The sequence below is a fragment of the Ochlerotatus camptorhynchus genome, unplaced genomic scaffold (genome assembly GCF_037179485.1).
Source record: "Ochlerotatus camptorhynchus isolate MF236.1 unplaced genomic scaffold, CSIRO-AGI_Acam_v1.1 ptg000077l, whole genome shotgun sequence".
NCBI lineage: Eukaryota > Metazoa > Arthropoda > Insecta > Diptera > Culicidae > Ochlerotatus > Ochlerotatus camptorhynchus.
In genome coordinates this window covers 10,428,086-10,445,715 of record NW_027040567.1, presented here as the reverse complement: position 1 = coordinate 10,445,715, position 17,630 = coordinate 10,428,086, and the positions used below count along the sequence as shown (strand labels likewise).

General features: G+C 38.1%; 1 protein-coding gene across 1 annotated transcript in view; it reads left to right on the top strand.

Annotated features, from left to right (window-relative positions):
• Positions 1 to 17,630, top strand: part of Frl (formin-like protein) — a 156,387-nt gene that overhangs the window by 70,182 nt on the left and 68,575 nt on the right. Inside the window, exon 2 of the mRNA XM_065217509.1 lies at positions 10,379 to 10,462. Coding sequence (XP_065073581.1) covers positions 10,379 to 10,462 — 84 coding nt within the window. The remainder of the gene's footprint in view (positions 1 to 10,378; positions 10,463 to 17,630) is intronic.

Below are 17,630 nucleotides of genomic sequence, written 5' to 3'. Positions count from 1 at the left end.
GGTGGTTCGTTTCAACCTATTTGTTCATGCAAAAAAGGATAATTTTCTTCAACAATTTTCGTATGGATTCAGGATCAGACTTGTAGTCTGACGCGGGTTTTCCAGGCTTTTTAATGGCTATAACTCTCACTCGCCTAAAATCACCCGGAACAATATTGAGCTCCAGGAACTGACTTAACAAGTTCAACATGCGCCTCTTAGTGACGTCTGGCAGGTTCTTTAGCAAGTTGAACTTGATCCTATCAGTTCCCGGAGCAGAATTGCCACACGAGAGGAGAGCGTGAGAGCGCTCCACCATGTAAATTTAGGGAAATATTTCTTAGTCACAGAAGCTTATCAAAAAGTATGACTGACTTCGCTAGTTTCAAACAACCTAATTACTCGGTGTAGTTTGAGGATGGTTGTTCATTTCAAATGGTAAATGGAGTTGCGAACTTGTGGTTGCTCAATGCTTGGTGTTACATTTTTGCAAGTTGAGCAAAAATTACTCAAATAGAAGGATATTTTGATGATGTTGGGCCTAATGTAAATTCAGCTCCCACTGGGTGTTGGCACATTCCTGAGTTGAACTGAAATCCTGAGGGTTGATAAAAATTCATTTCCGTAGAGCTAGACCTTGATAGTTTCAACCACCAAATGGGTTTGTGCTCTTAATAGATGTTACACCAAATTGTGTCTGACAAAATTTAACTTTCTAGTAGATTGGTGCTCGATCCATCTGTGCAAAACAAAAATCAATCCATTGAGCGCATTGAGTGTCTTTAAGTAAATGCAAGAATAGTAAAGTTTGGGGATAGTGTTTGCTTACTGAGCAGAAAATCATGGGTTTAATCCCGTCCGTCATGACTCTTAAAATTCATGATCACTAAACAAAATGAATATGTTCTTTCGATAGCCGGCTATCGAGAGATTAAATAAACAACAAATCAACAATACATACTTTTGGTTGCATCGCCAACTTGAGGTGTCTAACTAGTCTAACTGAGAATTTCTGAAGAGACGTGAGTGTCACTAGTATCCAATCTACGAAGTATATCATAACAACGCTAACGCCAATAGTAAAGTTTGAGTATTCTAGGTCTACATTATAAACCTAGCAGCTCAGGAAATCAGCTTCTCAGGGAAGATCATTTATTTGACGTTGCTGCTATTGCAATCGAAATGGAATTAACGTACATAATTTTAAAGTTGAAAGCGCTGTTTTTACGATTTCCCACCGGAGAAATCCGTTCGCGATTTAGCATTTGGTTAATCGTACTATCCGCAATAATTTTCTTGCAGAGCTGGGTCTCAAAATGTGGTAAAGGGAGGGAGAAAAATATAATGGAATTAAAGACAAGTGTTTCATATGTAAGATGTAGGAAAACTGGGTGAATTTCTGCTCCTAGGGTTGAGTTCGGAAACAGTTAGAAATGAACTTCTAACGGTGAGAAAAGTGCCATGCCTCTGGACCTCTTCTCGTATCATGGAGTAAATCGAGATAAGAAACGGATCGTGGACATGCTGAAATCATTAAGCGATTGAGCAAGCCTTTTTTGTAGATGTATATCGAGATGCTTGCAGTTTCATTCGCACATCGCAATCAATCATATTAACATCCCGGTAACTGCTTGAACTGGTTAGCTGGCACTTAGCACGTTTAAAATTTGTGAATTTCGATAAATGTGGTGCATTCCCGTTTTTGAGAAAACGCAATTTCTGTCAATTTAGCAATCTACAAAATGTATCGAGTCCAATTTGAGATTGTACAGGACCACTCTTCATGGGTTAGAGGTCCATGGGGTATTTCATGAAAAAATGTCCAGAAAGCACTAGTACTTATCTGACGAAAGTAATAGCTGATGAGGTCGTGTTGCCAAAAACGGGTAGGCACTGTATCTGGTTTTTTTTAAACTGCTTTAAATCAGGGAATATCAGGGAATTCGGTTTTCATCATTGAGTCGATATCTTCAGAAACCTGTCGCTCGAAAAATGTTTGTTCAATTAGTTTGGTACCTTGGGCAATGTTGTAGGGAATATCTGGAACTACAGTGTCTTCCCGTTTTTGGAAACACATGATTTTTTTCTTCTTCAGTTTCTAGAAACTCCATCCAACGCTTAATTCCATTTCGACCCCTCTTTGGGGATCCTATCTACTTGAAATGTCATGAATTAATCCCCAGAAAGTGCTAGCGCAAATTTGAAGAAAGAATTAGTCGATGAAGTCGTGTTGCCAAAAAAAGGAAGGCACTGTGTTTGAAAAACAAAAATATACACTTAAAAAAAAATCACAATCTTTTTTATATGTTTTAGGGGCAATGAATGCCACCTATTGGATGGAGAAATTATGGATAAATAATTTATGATTTTCGAAGATACTCAAGTTTTTGGAAAAATATCCCAAACTTGTTTCAATTATTTTTTGGACTTAATATATTGAAAGTACACCAAATTTACAATAAAAAAGCACTGGCATCAAATTTTGCTAAATCGCATCATTTTCGAGATGTAGCGGTTTGAACGTAGTTTTTTTTAAATGTTGGTAGTTTTTGGTAATTTTCGAAAGTATTTCGTGGTTCTCCAGTTCCAACAATATTTCTTTTACGAAAGATCTGGAAATTCACAATAAAAAAGCTCTTTACAGATCATCAATATGATAAGATATATAAGATAAGATTCGACAAAAAAATTTCGAGCAACAGTTTTCTGGAGATAAGCTTAACATTTTTCTGTAGGCCCTTTTGAGAATTAAGGTTCGATTTAAAATGTCAGCCAAATAAAAAGAATACGAAAATTAATGGATTTGCGAATGCGTCTGGAATCGCTCAGTTATGTTGAATTTCACTTCGACACACGTTCTAAATCAGGGTCAGTTTTGTGGCTGCCACGCACAAAACGATAAACGTCAAACACTGCTTGGTAAACAAAACAAGTTTAGTTGGAAAATTAATTTAGTTGCGATAAACTTAAATGTCTTTCAGTGAAAATTAAACCAGTCATGTGAAATTAAGTAAGAATGCATCCAATTCTATATTAAATACAATGTGTTTCTAATGTGCATCTTATAAAATGGAAAAATGTATGCGATATTGCATTACGATAGAATTGGTTCAGTTACTTTTCGAATTACATCAACGTTAATTTTCATAATTTTTTGCTGTGGTAAATTCATGATACCAAAATATAATAACAATAGCAAATTATGCTTTGATTGCAGAATTAGCTATTCACTTGTTATAGCGCACAAATTATGACCAACATAATAAGGTATTTATGGTAAAATTTGATATTATTTTGCTCTTGTTTTACTGCCTCATAGGTTTTTTTTCAAGATATTTCTATATATCTTGCTCAGGTATTAAACTTTATTATTTTTAAGTATACCTTATTACGTTGTTTCCCCTTTTAATTCTACTACTATTGCATCACTTTCACTTTCACTATCACATTTAAAAAAATATAACAGATACGAATTTCGTTTACTACTTGCAAACTTCTTCAGTGTCTAGTCTAGTCATGACTAGACACTGATGAAGTTTGCAAGTATTAGATAAAATTGATAAATAGCAGGTTTTAAGCGATGGGCCCAATCTTAAATCCATAGGCCAACATTAGAGCCATTTCCCCTATTAAAACAAGTCTAAATAACATGATAACATCCTAGGAATAGATGCCAGTGCGTAGGATTGTTGAGTGAGTGAGTGAGTGTTGTATCAATGTATCAGATGAATTTTCCATAAATAAAAAAATACTCCTCAATAACAACTGAACACTCAGTGCAGGACAAGCTCACAATTTCAGTTGGGACATATCAACCAAATAATAGGGCTTTAAAAACTAAGCTTCCAGATCGCACATTTACATGTATGAAATGTGTTGATCCCGTGTCTGTAAAATCCACTGCAGTAACCCTAGTGATTTGTATACTCTAAAAGCTTCTTAGAAACCGGTTCACTTGAGTATTTATCTCCAGATCCTAATCACATCACTAAACGACTACAGGCCATATTTGAGACCCCGTAAACCACTTTGAAACCGATCCGGATTGGTTTCGTTTCCATACACCATAGCGGCACATGGTAAAGAAAGAGCCGCACAGAGGTCAAGTAGTCGCTCTGCCCTGGAAACAGAATATTATAGGTATGACCGTGTCACTCGCTGGGTGGTCGCCGTCGTTAACCAACCAAGTCTAGCTCTGGCACTCTCTGTTTACGCCAACCGGTAAAAAGGTCTCTGATCGTCACTCGTGTACAACTACCTTACACAGTCATTGTGCTCTCTGCGGTGGTCCAACACCGAATAAAGAATAACGAAATTTTTGCGAAGCATAAGCGAAATTAGATCAAAACGGGGAATGGTAGCGTTGTTTTGGATTTGGTTTAGAGGAAGCATCATGATTGTAGGTTTTCAGACTTCGAAGTGGACATTAATCTAAATCTGAGTTCGAAACTAATATTAAGTAGGCGGAGAATGTTTGTAACTGAACCCCGCAATTATTAATCAATTACGTGTTGCACACTGATGTTTGGCACTTGAATGCTACCTCTCTCTCTCTCTCTCTCTCTCTCTCTCTCTCTCTCTCTCTCTCTCTCTCTCTCTCTCTCTCTCTCTCTCTCTCTAATGTTTAGATAGGACATGTCATCCCAAACTGCCTATTGAGCGACGGACGCTAATTGAAAATAAATCAAATCCGACTTGCCCCCGAATTCGTATGCTTTGGCAAGAGGATAGGGGACTGCAATTTTCTCCTTTACATTTGAAATGGAGGAAGAGATTCCACACAAAACGCCTATTATATGTGTGTCGGTCGGCGCTTCCACGGCGGAGAAATCCGGTGATTTTGGATTGGTAAATATCAAAAACAGAGTGCGCATTTCTTCGATCCCTCGCGAGGCACATGAAGATGATGATGAGAATTGTAAACAAAAGAGCATCTTTTTACTATGCCGTACCCGTTGAAGATGAAGTTTATGACAAGAACGCATTGAAAGCGACGCTGCTAGGCAGGAAATGTTTGGGACGGTCGCCGCAGATGGCCTAAATGCCGCTGTTCCGGTAGTTTCTTTGTGTGATTTATTTGTTTGCCCACGGTTGCATTGTTGCATTGTTTCCTCTTCATTTTACACATCCAATAGATCGATTCGGGAAGTGCATGAATCTCTAATTGCTTAGTCAAGCGTTGATCTACACACGGGGTCTGACATCAGCTTTAACTTGAATCACCTCGGAATGATTCACCCAAAAGTCACTCAAACGGCTGGCAAGTGATGATGCGATACCGAATACTGCTTGAAGATGACCGAACGAAGCACTTGACTATAATTTATTCACGAAAAAGTGAATAGCCATATTCGTTCACATCCATCAAGTCGAGGCCCCCTTCTGGGTAGGCGCAGTACGACAACACAGAGTTCACATTCGGCGCATTAGTCACGATATTACACAAAACGGGCTCACGTCGAGATTTAGCGCCGGATGTCAGCGGTACAACGAAAACTTGATCCGATGCACGAGCAACAAGCTGCGAATTTATGTCGGGAATGTCAACGCTAATTGCCTAGCTATGGCGTGTGTGTGTGTGTGTGAGCAGCATACTCCTGGCGTCACAGATAAACATCGCGTGAAGTAGAGGCAAATGAACGCAACCAGGCTGAATAAACCGGGATTGAAATTGGTGGGCTCGAAATCGGTTGGCAGATGTTTTTGTTTTCCTCTCCTGTGTTGTGGAGATTCTACAAACAGGATAAGATTCACCTTTCACTGCAAGCCTGATGGTGGTACAATGCCATGCGTGATTTGTTAAAACCTCGTACATGTGCAGTTATGAGTGGTCTACGCTTCCCCTTCTTAATCAAAATTTCCGACGGCGTCACTGCAATTTCCTGCCTCCTATTTTTGGTACAATGAACACTGAGATGATTGTTCCATTTCGCTTTTCATAAAAGATTATACGAAGTACCCAGTTTGAGAAGTTTTGACAGCAGCACGTGTGCGATAGAGGACGGTGACGGGCCTTTTCTGCACGAAATGGTCCGGATGTAATTATTGATAGCATAATAAGCGCGGTGATGGGAAATTACACTGAACAGTAGTAACGAATGTACACACCAAAAATTGGTCATGGGAAAAGACGTCTCAAAAAATAATGCAGTAGGTCCATCCAAAACTACCTTCTATATCACGATGGATATCATATGGACAACGTATATCCAGTTTTGAACCGCGGAGATGAGCCAGCGTCTGGCTGAAAATCTCCTTAATAAAGATAACCAACCAACCAACCGGTTTTGAACCATTCTGTCTAGGCTTCATTTTCAATTGAGCGGTTATTTGACGCAAAGAAGTCTATTTTATAAGCATGAGTATGAGCGCCCGTGGATGCAAGTGCGTTATTGCCAAATCAGCTGTAATTACACAGAGAACCAATGGACGATACTATCCAAATGGTTTGTGTCAGTTTCTTAACGAATGAGTTCAAATTATGGAGGCTAATCAGGACCCGAAAATTTCAAATTATGCATCAGTTTAGCGTCCATATTGAGTACGCAGCGACACATTGGACACATTCGGATATGTTCCGAATCACTAGGGTAAGTGATCAGAACCCGACATGTGCCAGAACTCAATTGATATCAAGCTCACTTTGAACTCTTTCAGAAATTGCCGGACTCCTTCGGGAACTTTAGTCGGATTTTAAATGAGTAAGAAGGGTTTGATCTCACCGCTGGTCATAAATTTAACTTTTCAAAGTATTATACGATCTATTTTTGTAAATTTATCTGAGATTTTTTTTTTTTTTTTTTTTTCTTTATTTTTGTGATTTTTAGCCGTAGGCTAGTTCATCACATATTTATCTGAGATGATAATTTTGTAATATTCTAATTTTTACCCGCTGAAACTTATTGATGGGTACGAAAAACTTGCAGAGTATGTATTATAAAGAATTACCCTCATAAAAAATGCCATACCCGAACGATATCCCAAATGATAGAACTATTCCACAAAAGATTTAGAAGATACCCTGAACACGTCGTTAGGCAAAATAACCATACAAATTTTATTAGGGTAATGACTTATCGCTGTTGCTTCTAAACCCTCATATTGCTTTTCTAAAGAAGTGACGACATTTGTGAATGTTTATTATGCTTATGCTTAAATTTTACTATCATCATAGTGAAAAATAAAAGGATTTACAGAATTTACGATTTTTGCATAATAAAATGTACGCCTTGTTGTCAAAAACGGAAAATAGGAATTGAACCTGGACTTCTCAAATGGCTTAAGTCATATTTAACTAATCACCAACAAATATTTAAATTCAAAGGTGAAAAATCAAACCCTATTGCTGTTACTTCTGGAGTCCCCCAAGGCTAGGCCCTCTTTTGTTTAATTTATTTGTAAACGACATCTTCTTTATTCTTAAAAACATAAAAGTTTTGATCTATGCGGATGGCATGAACTTCTTTCTAGAAATAAGAAACAAAGAAGGTATACAGACATACCAGAATAAAATAAGCTTATTCTATGTTTGGTGTAATAAAAGCTGCCTGCAACTAAACATTCAAAAATGTTAATCAATAGCTATTACCATGAGCATGAGCATGATTGACCGCCTACGGTTGCTACTCTGTTATTGCCAGACTAGCAATCATCCTCAATGTGTAAAAACTGGTGATCTCAAACTAGGCAATACCAGCGCCGGATGCACCCGAACACAGGTAAAGAAAGGAAGGGGTAGGAATGTGTTGACGTGACACTCGCTTTGATGGAAGCCGAGAACATCTCTGCACTTCCACGAGGAATCACTGGGATATTCGGTAATAGGGTTGGGTTTGCAGCAGGGTTCGTTTTGGTAAACGATAAGCTGAATTGATGTCGTAACAATCATATAACACGAAGGAGTTTGGGATTGAATCCACGGTCTTCTGCTCAGTAAGCAAAAACGTTTGCCACTAGGCAGACGAGCTCCTTTTTAATCATCGAGTTGCTGTTGTAGTCATGTTAACAAATAAAACGATTGAATCTTGAATGTGAATGGGCTTGAGATTAGACTCATGATGTTCTGCTCAGTAAGCAAAACCGGTTGCCCTACGGCCACCGAGCCCCTCATATCACATTATAGCGTTACTCAAGTTTTTATAACTATTCAAACCCGGCACCGACGACAACGAAAAGTTTTACAAAATACACGATAAACAAGCGATCTTACCATGCATTTTTAATATGAAAGGATATGGGACCGCGTTTTTCTCCTCAGTAAGCAAGCCACTGCAACCGACGATCTTTGAAATCCTAAAACTAAAAGCTACGAAAGAGTACTTAGGCCTTCATTAAGATCCACTTTCACGCGACGTTCAATGTTTCGATTTTCTCTTTACGCATGGTTCAGGCAATCATAACAAGCTATGATCGACGTGACGATTGTTTAAGACCTGGTTAAACAAGCTATTCAAATGAAATTACGTTCTCGAATTTCACTTGGAATGTAATGAACAACAGAAATACGCGATAATTCATATTTACAGCGGTTGATGGTTAATTTTAAATATACTAACGGTACTGCCTACGGCGACTACGACGGCGATTACGACAGCGCCTATGACAACGACAACAGCTAATTTGTAACTTACCATTTGTCTAGGATATAACACCTTTGCCACTGTTTTTTTCCCTTGATTTGTTTTCCGAGCTGAGCACCAATGCTACCGACGCCAGGGAGGCAGCTCCCACACCTGGACCCTACCTATCGCCTCATCAACTCATGAACCGAGGACCAACGGCTTTACTTCCCTTTCGAAGGAAGACGTGATCACAGGCACACTTACGCTTGTTACAAAAAAACACATCCGTGCAAAGAAACGGATCGAATAAACATCACTCTCGCGAAAGCACACCCGTCGTCGTCGAACAGCAAAAAAAAGGAATCGATGGGCAATTTTATGATGCGGATTTCCATAATCAACCGGGAATGCACGAATTTCACCACACCCAACTGCGAAACACGTTCAGAAGCACTTTTGGTACACTTTCGTTCGAAAACACTTAATTTTCAAAAATAGTTGCGAGTGAACCAACATCTCCGCGTAAAATAAAAAAAATGTTAATCAATTGCTATTAGTAGAAAGAGAAACAAACCACAAAATACAATTGTATTAGGATACCAGGCAGTAGAAAAGTGTGAACGAGTTAGAGATTTAGGAGTTATAGTTGATTCAAAACTAGCATTCACTGATCATTATAATACAATTATCGACAAAGCATGTTATTGCTTGGCTTTATCAAACGATTCAGTTACAACTTTCATGACGCGTATACTGTAATAAAGTCACTGTACATTTCATACTTGAATACTGCAGCATAGTTTGGTCACCTGTTTCATTCACGCACGAGGAACGATTAGAATCAGTGCAAAAGCAATTCTTATTATTTGCTCTTCGTACATTAGGTTGGACAAGGTTCGTTTGTGAACGATATAGTATCGCATCGGATTAACTCAGTAGAGCTGTTATCAAAGCTTAATTTTTACATACCTTCTTGGCAACTGCGAACTCGAAATATATTTACTACAAAGCACCATCGCACAAATTATGCCAAATTTGGTCCACTTAATCAAATTATGACTGCTTACAATAAACATAGTGAAACTATTAATTTTATAATGACAAAACCAGATTAAAGCAGTACTGTAATTCTACTCATCAATTTAACACATGACTTGTACCTTGTAAGAAATTGTCTAAGTACATCTGATTGACGACAATAAATAAATAAATAAATCATTGTATCGTGTATATTAATGATGATTAGCGTATATACTGAGTAATACATAACAGAAAACAACTAAATCGAATGTCCGCCACCGTGACACTGAATGCGTCTTAATTTGTGTTAGCAGTGGTAAACTTCACGTCCCGGCAGCAGTCCAGTCGAAAACTTTCAATACGAAAATGTCCTTGAAATTGGATTATAAGTTGCGATTAGTCGCACCCACTCGCTCGATTGGCATTCTAAATTTAAATTGTAAAGGTAAGTCTTACGAATTCCATTCGATCGCTCAAATCTAGACTCCCACCGCATTTCAGCAATGCAGCGAAAACAAAAACAGAAGTTGATCAGCATGTAAAATAAAATCCATCGAATTGGACTTTTATGGTCGCTAAAATATGACAACAATATAATTCAAGCCATCATCAACCGACAGCAACGGGTTCGCCGTCTCTCCGCTACCGCTGTCAACTCGTAAAATCTCTCCACCTATTTACAGTTAATTTATTCATAACGACACGGTCACTAATTTAGCAACTAATCTCTCTTTAATGGTGCTATTTTTGTATCGAATGAACCCATTTTTAAGTATTCATTCATTCATATCTCCTCTTTTTCTTCTCCTTTTTCGCAGGCTTCCATGGATCTCCCACCGGACAAGGCAAAGCTGCTGAAGAATTATGACAACGACAAGAAATGGGACATTATTTGCGATCAGGTGAGTTTCGGCAGTTTTATGATCTTTCTTCTTTACAGCAACTTTATGTAGGGGAGGGTATGCTTCATCATCATGGGTAAATCGGATTCAGAAATGAACGTGACTTGAATAAATCAGTACGAGGACACACACACATACTAAATTGCGTAAAATAAGCTGATAACAATTCGCCGAAAAGTGGCTTAAATTGGCCAGAAGCTGTCAATTAGCGTTGAGTTTGGGCCATTTAATGCGTTTTAGCACTAACTTACGGCTGTGTCCAACAAAAATCAATCCCTTGAGCGCATTGGAGCGCCTTTAAGTAAATGCAAGCATGGTAAAGAGTTAAGCTGGGTTTGGATCAATTCAGTTGAATTCAATTGGCTCGAAGAATTGAGCCTGGTTCAATTTTTTTTTCAATTCGAGTTAGTTGACCAAGTCAGTTGTATGGCTTGATTTCAACTGAGTTGATCAATTGACTTACCTTGTCTAAACCTGGACCAATTTCAAGAATTATATCACCAATCGATCAGAAATATATTTGCGCATCGGTAATAATGCTTCAAACTGTTGATTTTTAACAAGAAAGTATTGAAAAAGTGGTAATTTCCAATCATTGTCCAAAAGCGTCGAAATAACTAATAAATCCATCAATTACGTACAAACATATGCTGCTTCCCCAACACAGTCATCAAAGAATCGTTTCTAGACGAAATATGTCGATGTGGCATTGCTGCTTCCCCAACACTGTCATCAGAGAGTCGTTAGTAGACGAAACAAGCCGAAGTGGCATTCGCCTCCGATCTTCGGGCGTGTGCAAATAGGGAGGATGCAATTGCGTAATATTTTGCACACTCATCGCCACACGCCCCAGAGTTGTAATCTTGTAACCAGTGGCGTCGCGTAACCTCAATTTTACCTGTTCAACGACTTTGAAAACGTTATTTAGAGTCATGCTTACATTCAAATCAGTTTCAAAAGGCACAGGATCTTCTAGTTTCACTGATTTGTATCCATTGGAAGACATTTCTTTTAAATTTTTCAAGTTTTGAGAGTTGTTGAACAGGGAGATTGAGGTTAGGGCGACGCCACTGCTTGTAACCAAACTTGCAAGCAGGGGTGCAAGTGATTTTGATCTATTCTCTTCATCGACTTTCTGTTTAGCTAATAACGCGGTCATCAAAAGAGGAAATCGATAAAGGGAATTGACTTTCACCCCTCAGCTTCTAAGCCCCTTAATTCAGTCATAGCATTGAAAACTAGCATCGCACCACTTTTGGTTCTTGGGTTACACTTGTTGGAGGAGCTTTAGCTGAATGAACACTGATATTCTGCGGCCTTCCAACCAGTCGCAGACACCAGTTCAACCTCTGTTCAGCAATCATTGAACCGAATAATATGGGATTGTCCGGTCCGATTGGCTGATCTAGCTGCCTATACGTCATCATCATCTTCCAAAGGCTTTAACCTGTACTACCATCGGCTCTTTTCAGGGCCACCAAGATTTTCCAAAAGAGTTAAATTTCTGAACATGTACCAACTAAAATTCATATCAAAAGGTTCTTTTCAGGGCAATCATAGTCATACTAAAGAGTATAAACAGAGAAAACCCCGCTCAAATTCCTATTCCTAAACAAAACACAAGCTACTGCTGCAGTTAAAAAAAAAAACATTTATTATATAAGACCACGTAGTCCTACGTCACCATTGCGAACAACCCCTTAGGGCTGTCCCTTGTAGTTTTTTTATTTCTCATAATTTCAATTTTGAAATATTTCCAAAATGTCAGAACCTCGCAAAAACATATTCACTTGCTCCCACTTATCGACACGTAGCTACACTCTAGGTTCGATAAAAGTAGCTCTAGAGAAGTTCAAATTTAAGTATGAGTTGGTGAAATTTGGATTCTACGGTTCTTTAACGATCGGAATGCAAATCTACAGGGTTTGCGCAAAATAACCGGAACTAGCCAAATTTTGTCCAAATTTAATAATAATAATTTACCGACTTTGCTGTGACATTCATTCGCAGTTCAGCAGTTGAAAGTTCGGTAAAAAATAGTTTCTAAGTGTACAAGGTTCATCGGAACCATCTTCATACTATATGTCCACCTAAAAGCAGAAAATGTTTTGAATGCAACACGCCGAAACACACCAAATCTTGCGATTTTCGCAATCATTTCTTGCAAAAAACGCATGATTTCCTTGCATTTTTTAGCGAGGTTACAATCTATTACGAATCATGCAGTTTTATTTTGGGTGTATAGATCATAAATCTTCCACAAATACCATTACGATGTGCCCTGATTGATGTTGGGTGTTCCCCCGAAATTCCCTTACAGTTTCTTCAAAGAGCACTGGGAGATCTCTGAAATTTACCAAGCAGGCCCAATTTTTTCTCTGGTGCACTAGATTTGCCAAACATTTCTCTGGTGCACTGGATTTTCCCTTAAAGTATGCTGAACGATAATGATGGTTCACCGATGACAATAGACTCCCACCCGTGAGCTTTTTGAATATTCCGCAAGTCTGCTTAGAATATGGCAATTCCTGAAATAATAATCGAACCTTGTTGAATGCAATGTTGCAATTCCAATGCTTTTATTTTCGGATTGTAAATTTAAGCAAAATATCAACACCCCAACAAAATTTTCTCCGGAGTACCGTTACACCGATTCCACAGTAGGAAAATTATCATTGTAATCTGAAAATTATTCCAACTGCAGCTTTACTGTTTGTTCATGACTAGTGACTAGTGACTCGCTTGAACGGCAAGCACCTCCTAACACTATAACGTGGACAACGTGGTGGTCGAATGGCGAGCGATTCAAGCTGTGTTGATTGTGGTAGGGTATACGTCCCTAACCTCGGTCTAATATGCAGCCATCGATTACGTTTTTAATCATAACTCATCAATGAATTTACCTGCAAACGATATTCTACTGCTAAATGGTATGCTTAGATATGCTTATCATGTCGTTTGCTATCAGAAACCACGAAAAGTTGAAAAACTTACTTTTTTTAAGACAATAACTCACGAGGGAAATGTATGTAATATGGGTCTATTGTCCCCAAATTGGGTCTATTTATGGATGCAACTTCGTCCTATCTTGTTTGATCCTCAAAAAAACGCTCTTGGTAACGTTTTCTGATGTATTTTTTTTTATCACTATCACTGTTAACTTAATGCTCTTCATTCCTCAAAACATTTCTTAGAGAAAATTTTACGAAAACTACATTAAATCACTCAATTTAAAAATTAAAAATTAAAAATTTCGCTTATCGTCTTTTGACCGCAGAATATCTAAATCAGAACATTGTGATGTTCATTATACAGGTTTGGCAGAAAAAATCTCCCTTCCTGTTCGTTCCTTATGCAAAACAACATTGTTGACGTTACTCTTATTGCTATATGCTGTCAAATGAATTTCATGGGCCATAGTTAGGAACATAGAAAAGAAATGTGTCCCTAAAGTTGGGTCCATGTTTTACTTGTGAAAACGTTGTTAAACAATTAAAATAAACATAAAATATTCAAACAGCAACTGTAAGTTTTACGTCTAGTGTGTATTATCAGGTAATTCCAATCAATAAATGCCATAATCAGGCCATTTGATGATCGTCAGTCAACCTTCCCATCTTAACCTTATAAGTCATGGCGGCTAAAAACTCCGAACATTGTGATATTCTCAACCAGTTTTATTACTTACGAGAGCTGAAAATGTATTGAAATGTTGATTTGTGTGTGGTACACATTTATCAACCATCAGTGATCAATATTTTCCTTATTTTTTGTGTAATATTCCTTAATTTATTATTTATTTGCGTGATAGGCCGAATGAAAGGACTAGACCCACATTACATACCGTAACCCTATGTCGGAATTGTAATAAAGTTTCCCATTTGCCGGACAAAACAGAAGGCGAGCAAGCCTCGGGAAAAGGCGGTATGAAACGAAAGCGCAAAACAGAGAAATGTCAATGTCACGTCAGCTATAAAATGTTATCTTTATGGTGAAAATATATACATACCTACCTGTGGCTAAGCGAACTAGCTAGAACCCAGATACTGAATAGTCCATTGTGAGAACGAGGGAAGAAACGAATTCTTGTTTTGGCGCTTCGCATGGCTGCAGAGAGATGTGTCTAATCGTGGATTGCGTGTCAAGAATTTGTGATGGATGTCTTTCATCAAGCTTTGATTCGGTTTTCTGGTTCCTAGCGGCATGAACCGGTGTAGACGCTGGACATAGGAAGGGTTTGACACCGAAAGCAACCAGAGTTCACTTGACGAAATGTTGGCATTTTCTATTTGGGTGATGAAAGGTAACCGCTCGATAATAATGGGATTGTTTTTTTTTATATCGTGGCTAGTCACGAATCTCGCACCATTCAAGGAACTAAGCCAGACGGTGACCTTTGGATAGAATCGATTGTGTACGATTGATTGTCATGATTTTCGGTAGATATGCCTAACATCGTCGAAGCGAACAGGTAGAACTGCATCTGCATTTGACATATCATTAATTGAACATTACTTCAAGATCTTCACCATTAAGTAATTCAAGTAATCTTTCATGAAATGTTAAGCCAACATTGGTGTGATTGATGACGGCACTTTTGTTGCCACTCAAATGAATCATCCACGAATATAATCCATAAGCGATGCATTCTACATGGATTCACCATCGGTTCCAGTAACTCAAATTACACATCAGTGAATCACGAATCCCGAAAAATGCTGTCTTTCCGACTGCTCCCGCAAGCATCAGTCATTCTTCGCTGATTCGTACGAAAACGATGAATTGATACTCAATTAGGATGTCTTCGTCTCCTTTTCAGAGCGGTCTCACGAGTCATGCTGGGCGACTCAAGCGAAGATGCGGTTGGTGTTGATTCGATGCCAAATGGCTGTTTTTATTTCACTCAGATTCCGATTCATTCACTCTTTCCATTTGGCTAAGAGGCTTTCGACGCGGTTCGTTCCTTCCACCAGATAGCGTCGTGTGATGTATTGTGGATAAAAAGTTGTTGCTCTTTTTTTTACGACAACAGAACTTCCTTTTATGGGAATAAAGTTTTATTTTTAGCTCGTTGCGGATGTCGCTTGGCTTGTCTGGATGGGTGTATTTATGCTTTCCCGTCTGATTTATCACATAGTCGGTGAGGCAAAGTCATCTGATAAGTGGTGAGCCAAGAATCGAAACTCGGGAGGAAGTCGAAGAGACTGTGGAGTCTTTTGTAGACGGGGTGCATCCTGCCAGCAGCGATCTTACATAAACACATCAGACGACACGCAGACAGACAGTCGGATTAGTCATAAGATGAACACTTTTGCTCGGTAGGTTTGATGGTAGGGTAAGTGACCCAATAGTGAAGGAACTAATTTGTTTAATTTATATATCTTAAAATATGCATACCTCCTAGCATATCATGGATTTCTACTAGCAGTGCCGTATTAATGGTAGGGCGATGGTGGGCTAAAGCCAGGGCCCCCAATTTGGTGGGGCCCCGGCTCAGAGACATCAATTATTATGTATTTGAAAATATTGCATTGCGACTCTTTAGAGTTGGATCAACCAGGTGGAAGAAGATATACCGAGTGAATTAAAATAATATATTGGTAATCGGTTTATTACAGCTGTTGAAACATCCAGGTTGATGAAGTTAGAGATCTGCATTTAAATTAATTCTGTAATGTTTACGTCTAGTTAATTTTTTCCAATGCACTAGCACTAGAAAATCTTCTCGTGCTGTTAGTTAGCCTGAATTGAAAACCAGAAACATATGAGTTGTAATGCTGATTTATTCGATCGGAGTTTAACTTTTTCATATGTCATCGCAAAATTTGCTTTCCTCGACTTTTAAAAAATAGTCTCAAAAGATACACTTTTCATGAACTGTCATAATATTGCTCAAATGAATAATGAAGGTTGTGAACATGTTTAGTGAATGTCAACAGCATAAGCAGTTTGTTGAAAAGGATGACAACATTTGCTGTACAAAATAATTAATGACATACATATGTACTGAAATCGGTTTTCCAAAATGTGAGAATTATCTTCAGCATATTTAATGCAATGATGACCACCAACTGCTCAGCATAACAGTCAGTTTCATAATTAAAATTAGTGACAGACTTAATTTATTATTTATTACGAAATATTGATGAAAATTGGTTTCAACAGTTTTCTTTTAAAAAATCGCAATAGTTTAGTAAAATTTAATGTAAAAGGTTTGGGGTCGCACGAAAAAAAAACATGCAAATGCGTTTTGTTGATATCTCTGTCATTTACGTCCAATTTTCGTTCAGCTTGGGTCATTTGAAAGGTATTGAATGAAACGTACTTCGTTCATAAATGGCTCTATCTATTTTTCAGATTTTGTATGCTAAAAATACAACATTTAAAGTTATAACATTTTTCAAAATTCACACTAAATAACCATGACCGATTCTCTTAAAATTGATTCGGCCATAATTTGAAATGAAAGTTGTGGTAGAACCCTTATTCTATACCCAACGAGCTCCAGTTGAGAAAATTTGGTGAAAAAATTTAGACAATATTTGAACCATGGAAATATGTATTCAAGTCATCGATCAAAAGTTTAGAGTCACCCCACAATACGATCGTTCAAAGGTTGGGGTCACCCTCAAAAACAAAATTATTTTCTTAGGCCTAAACCAAATAAATCATGTAAAACATCAGCAGAGTTGGTGCCTGCGTTATGGAAAAATGAAGCGTTTCACACAGCAATTGAGTATTCTATATTTGTACATGAAAGTCATCCCATCGACTGTGACTACGAAAATGTCTTTGACTACATGAATGCTAATTATTACAGGGTGATTCGAAATAACTGCCACTTTTAAAACGGAACGATTGAACGCTTGCATGATTTTTTGATATCAGTATATTCCAGATATACTACATATATAACCTTCAACTTAGCATACTTTAATTGAATCAAGCATACAACTGAATGTGATTGAGCCGACGGTTAAATGGGTCATTTCTAAGGCAGCAGCACCTTCGTTGGACCTTGAATTTGATTCTGCGACACGTTCGAAGTCTTCGCTCAAAACTTTACAGGCTTTTATTAGATTGAGAGTTCTTTTCAGAATTCTTCTAAAATAAATTTGAAATTCTTTCTGGAAGTCCCTTGAAAATGTCTTGGTAGTGGTAGTGCTTA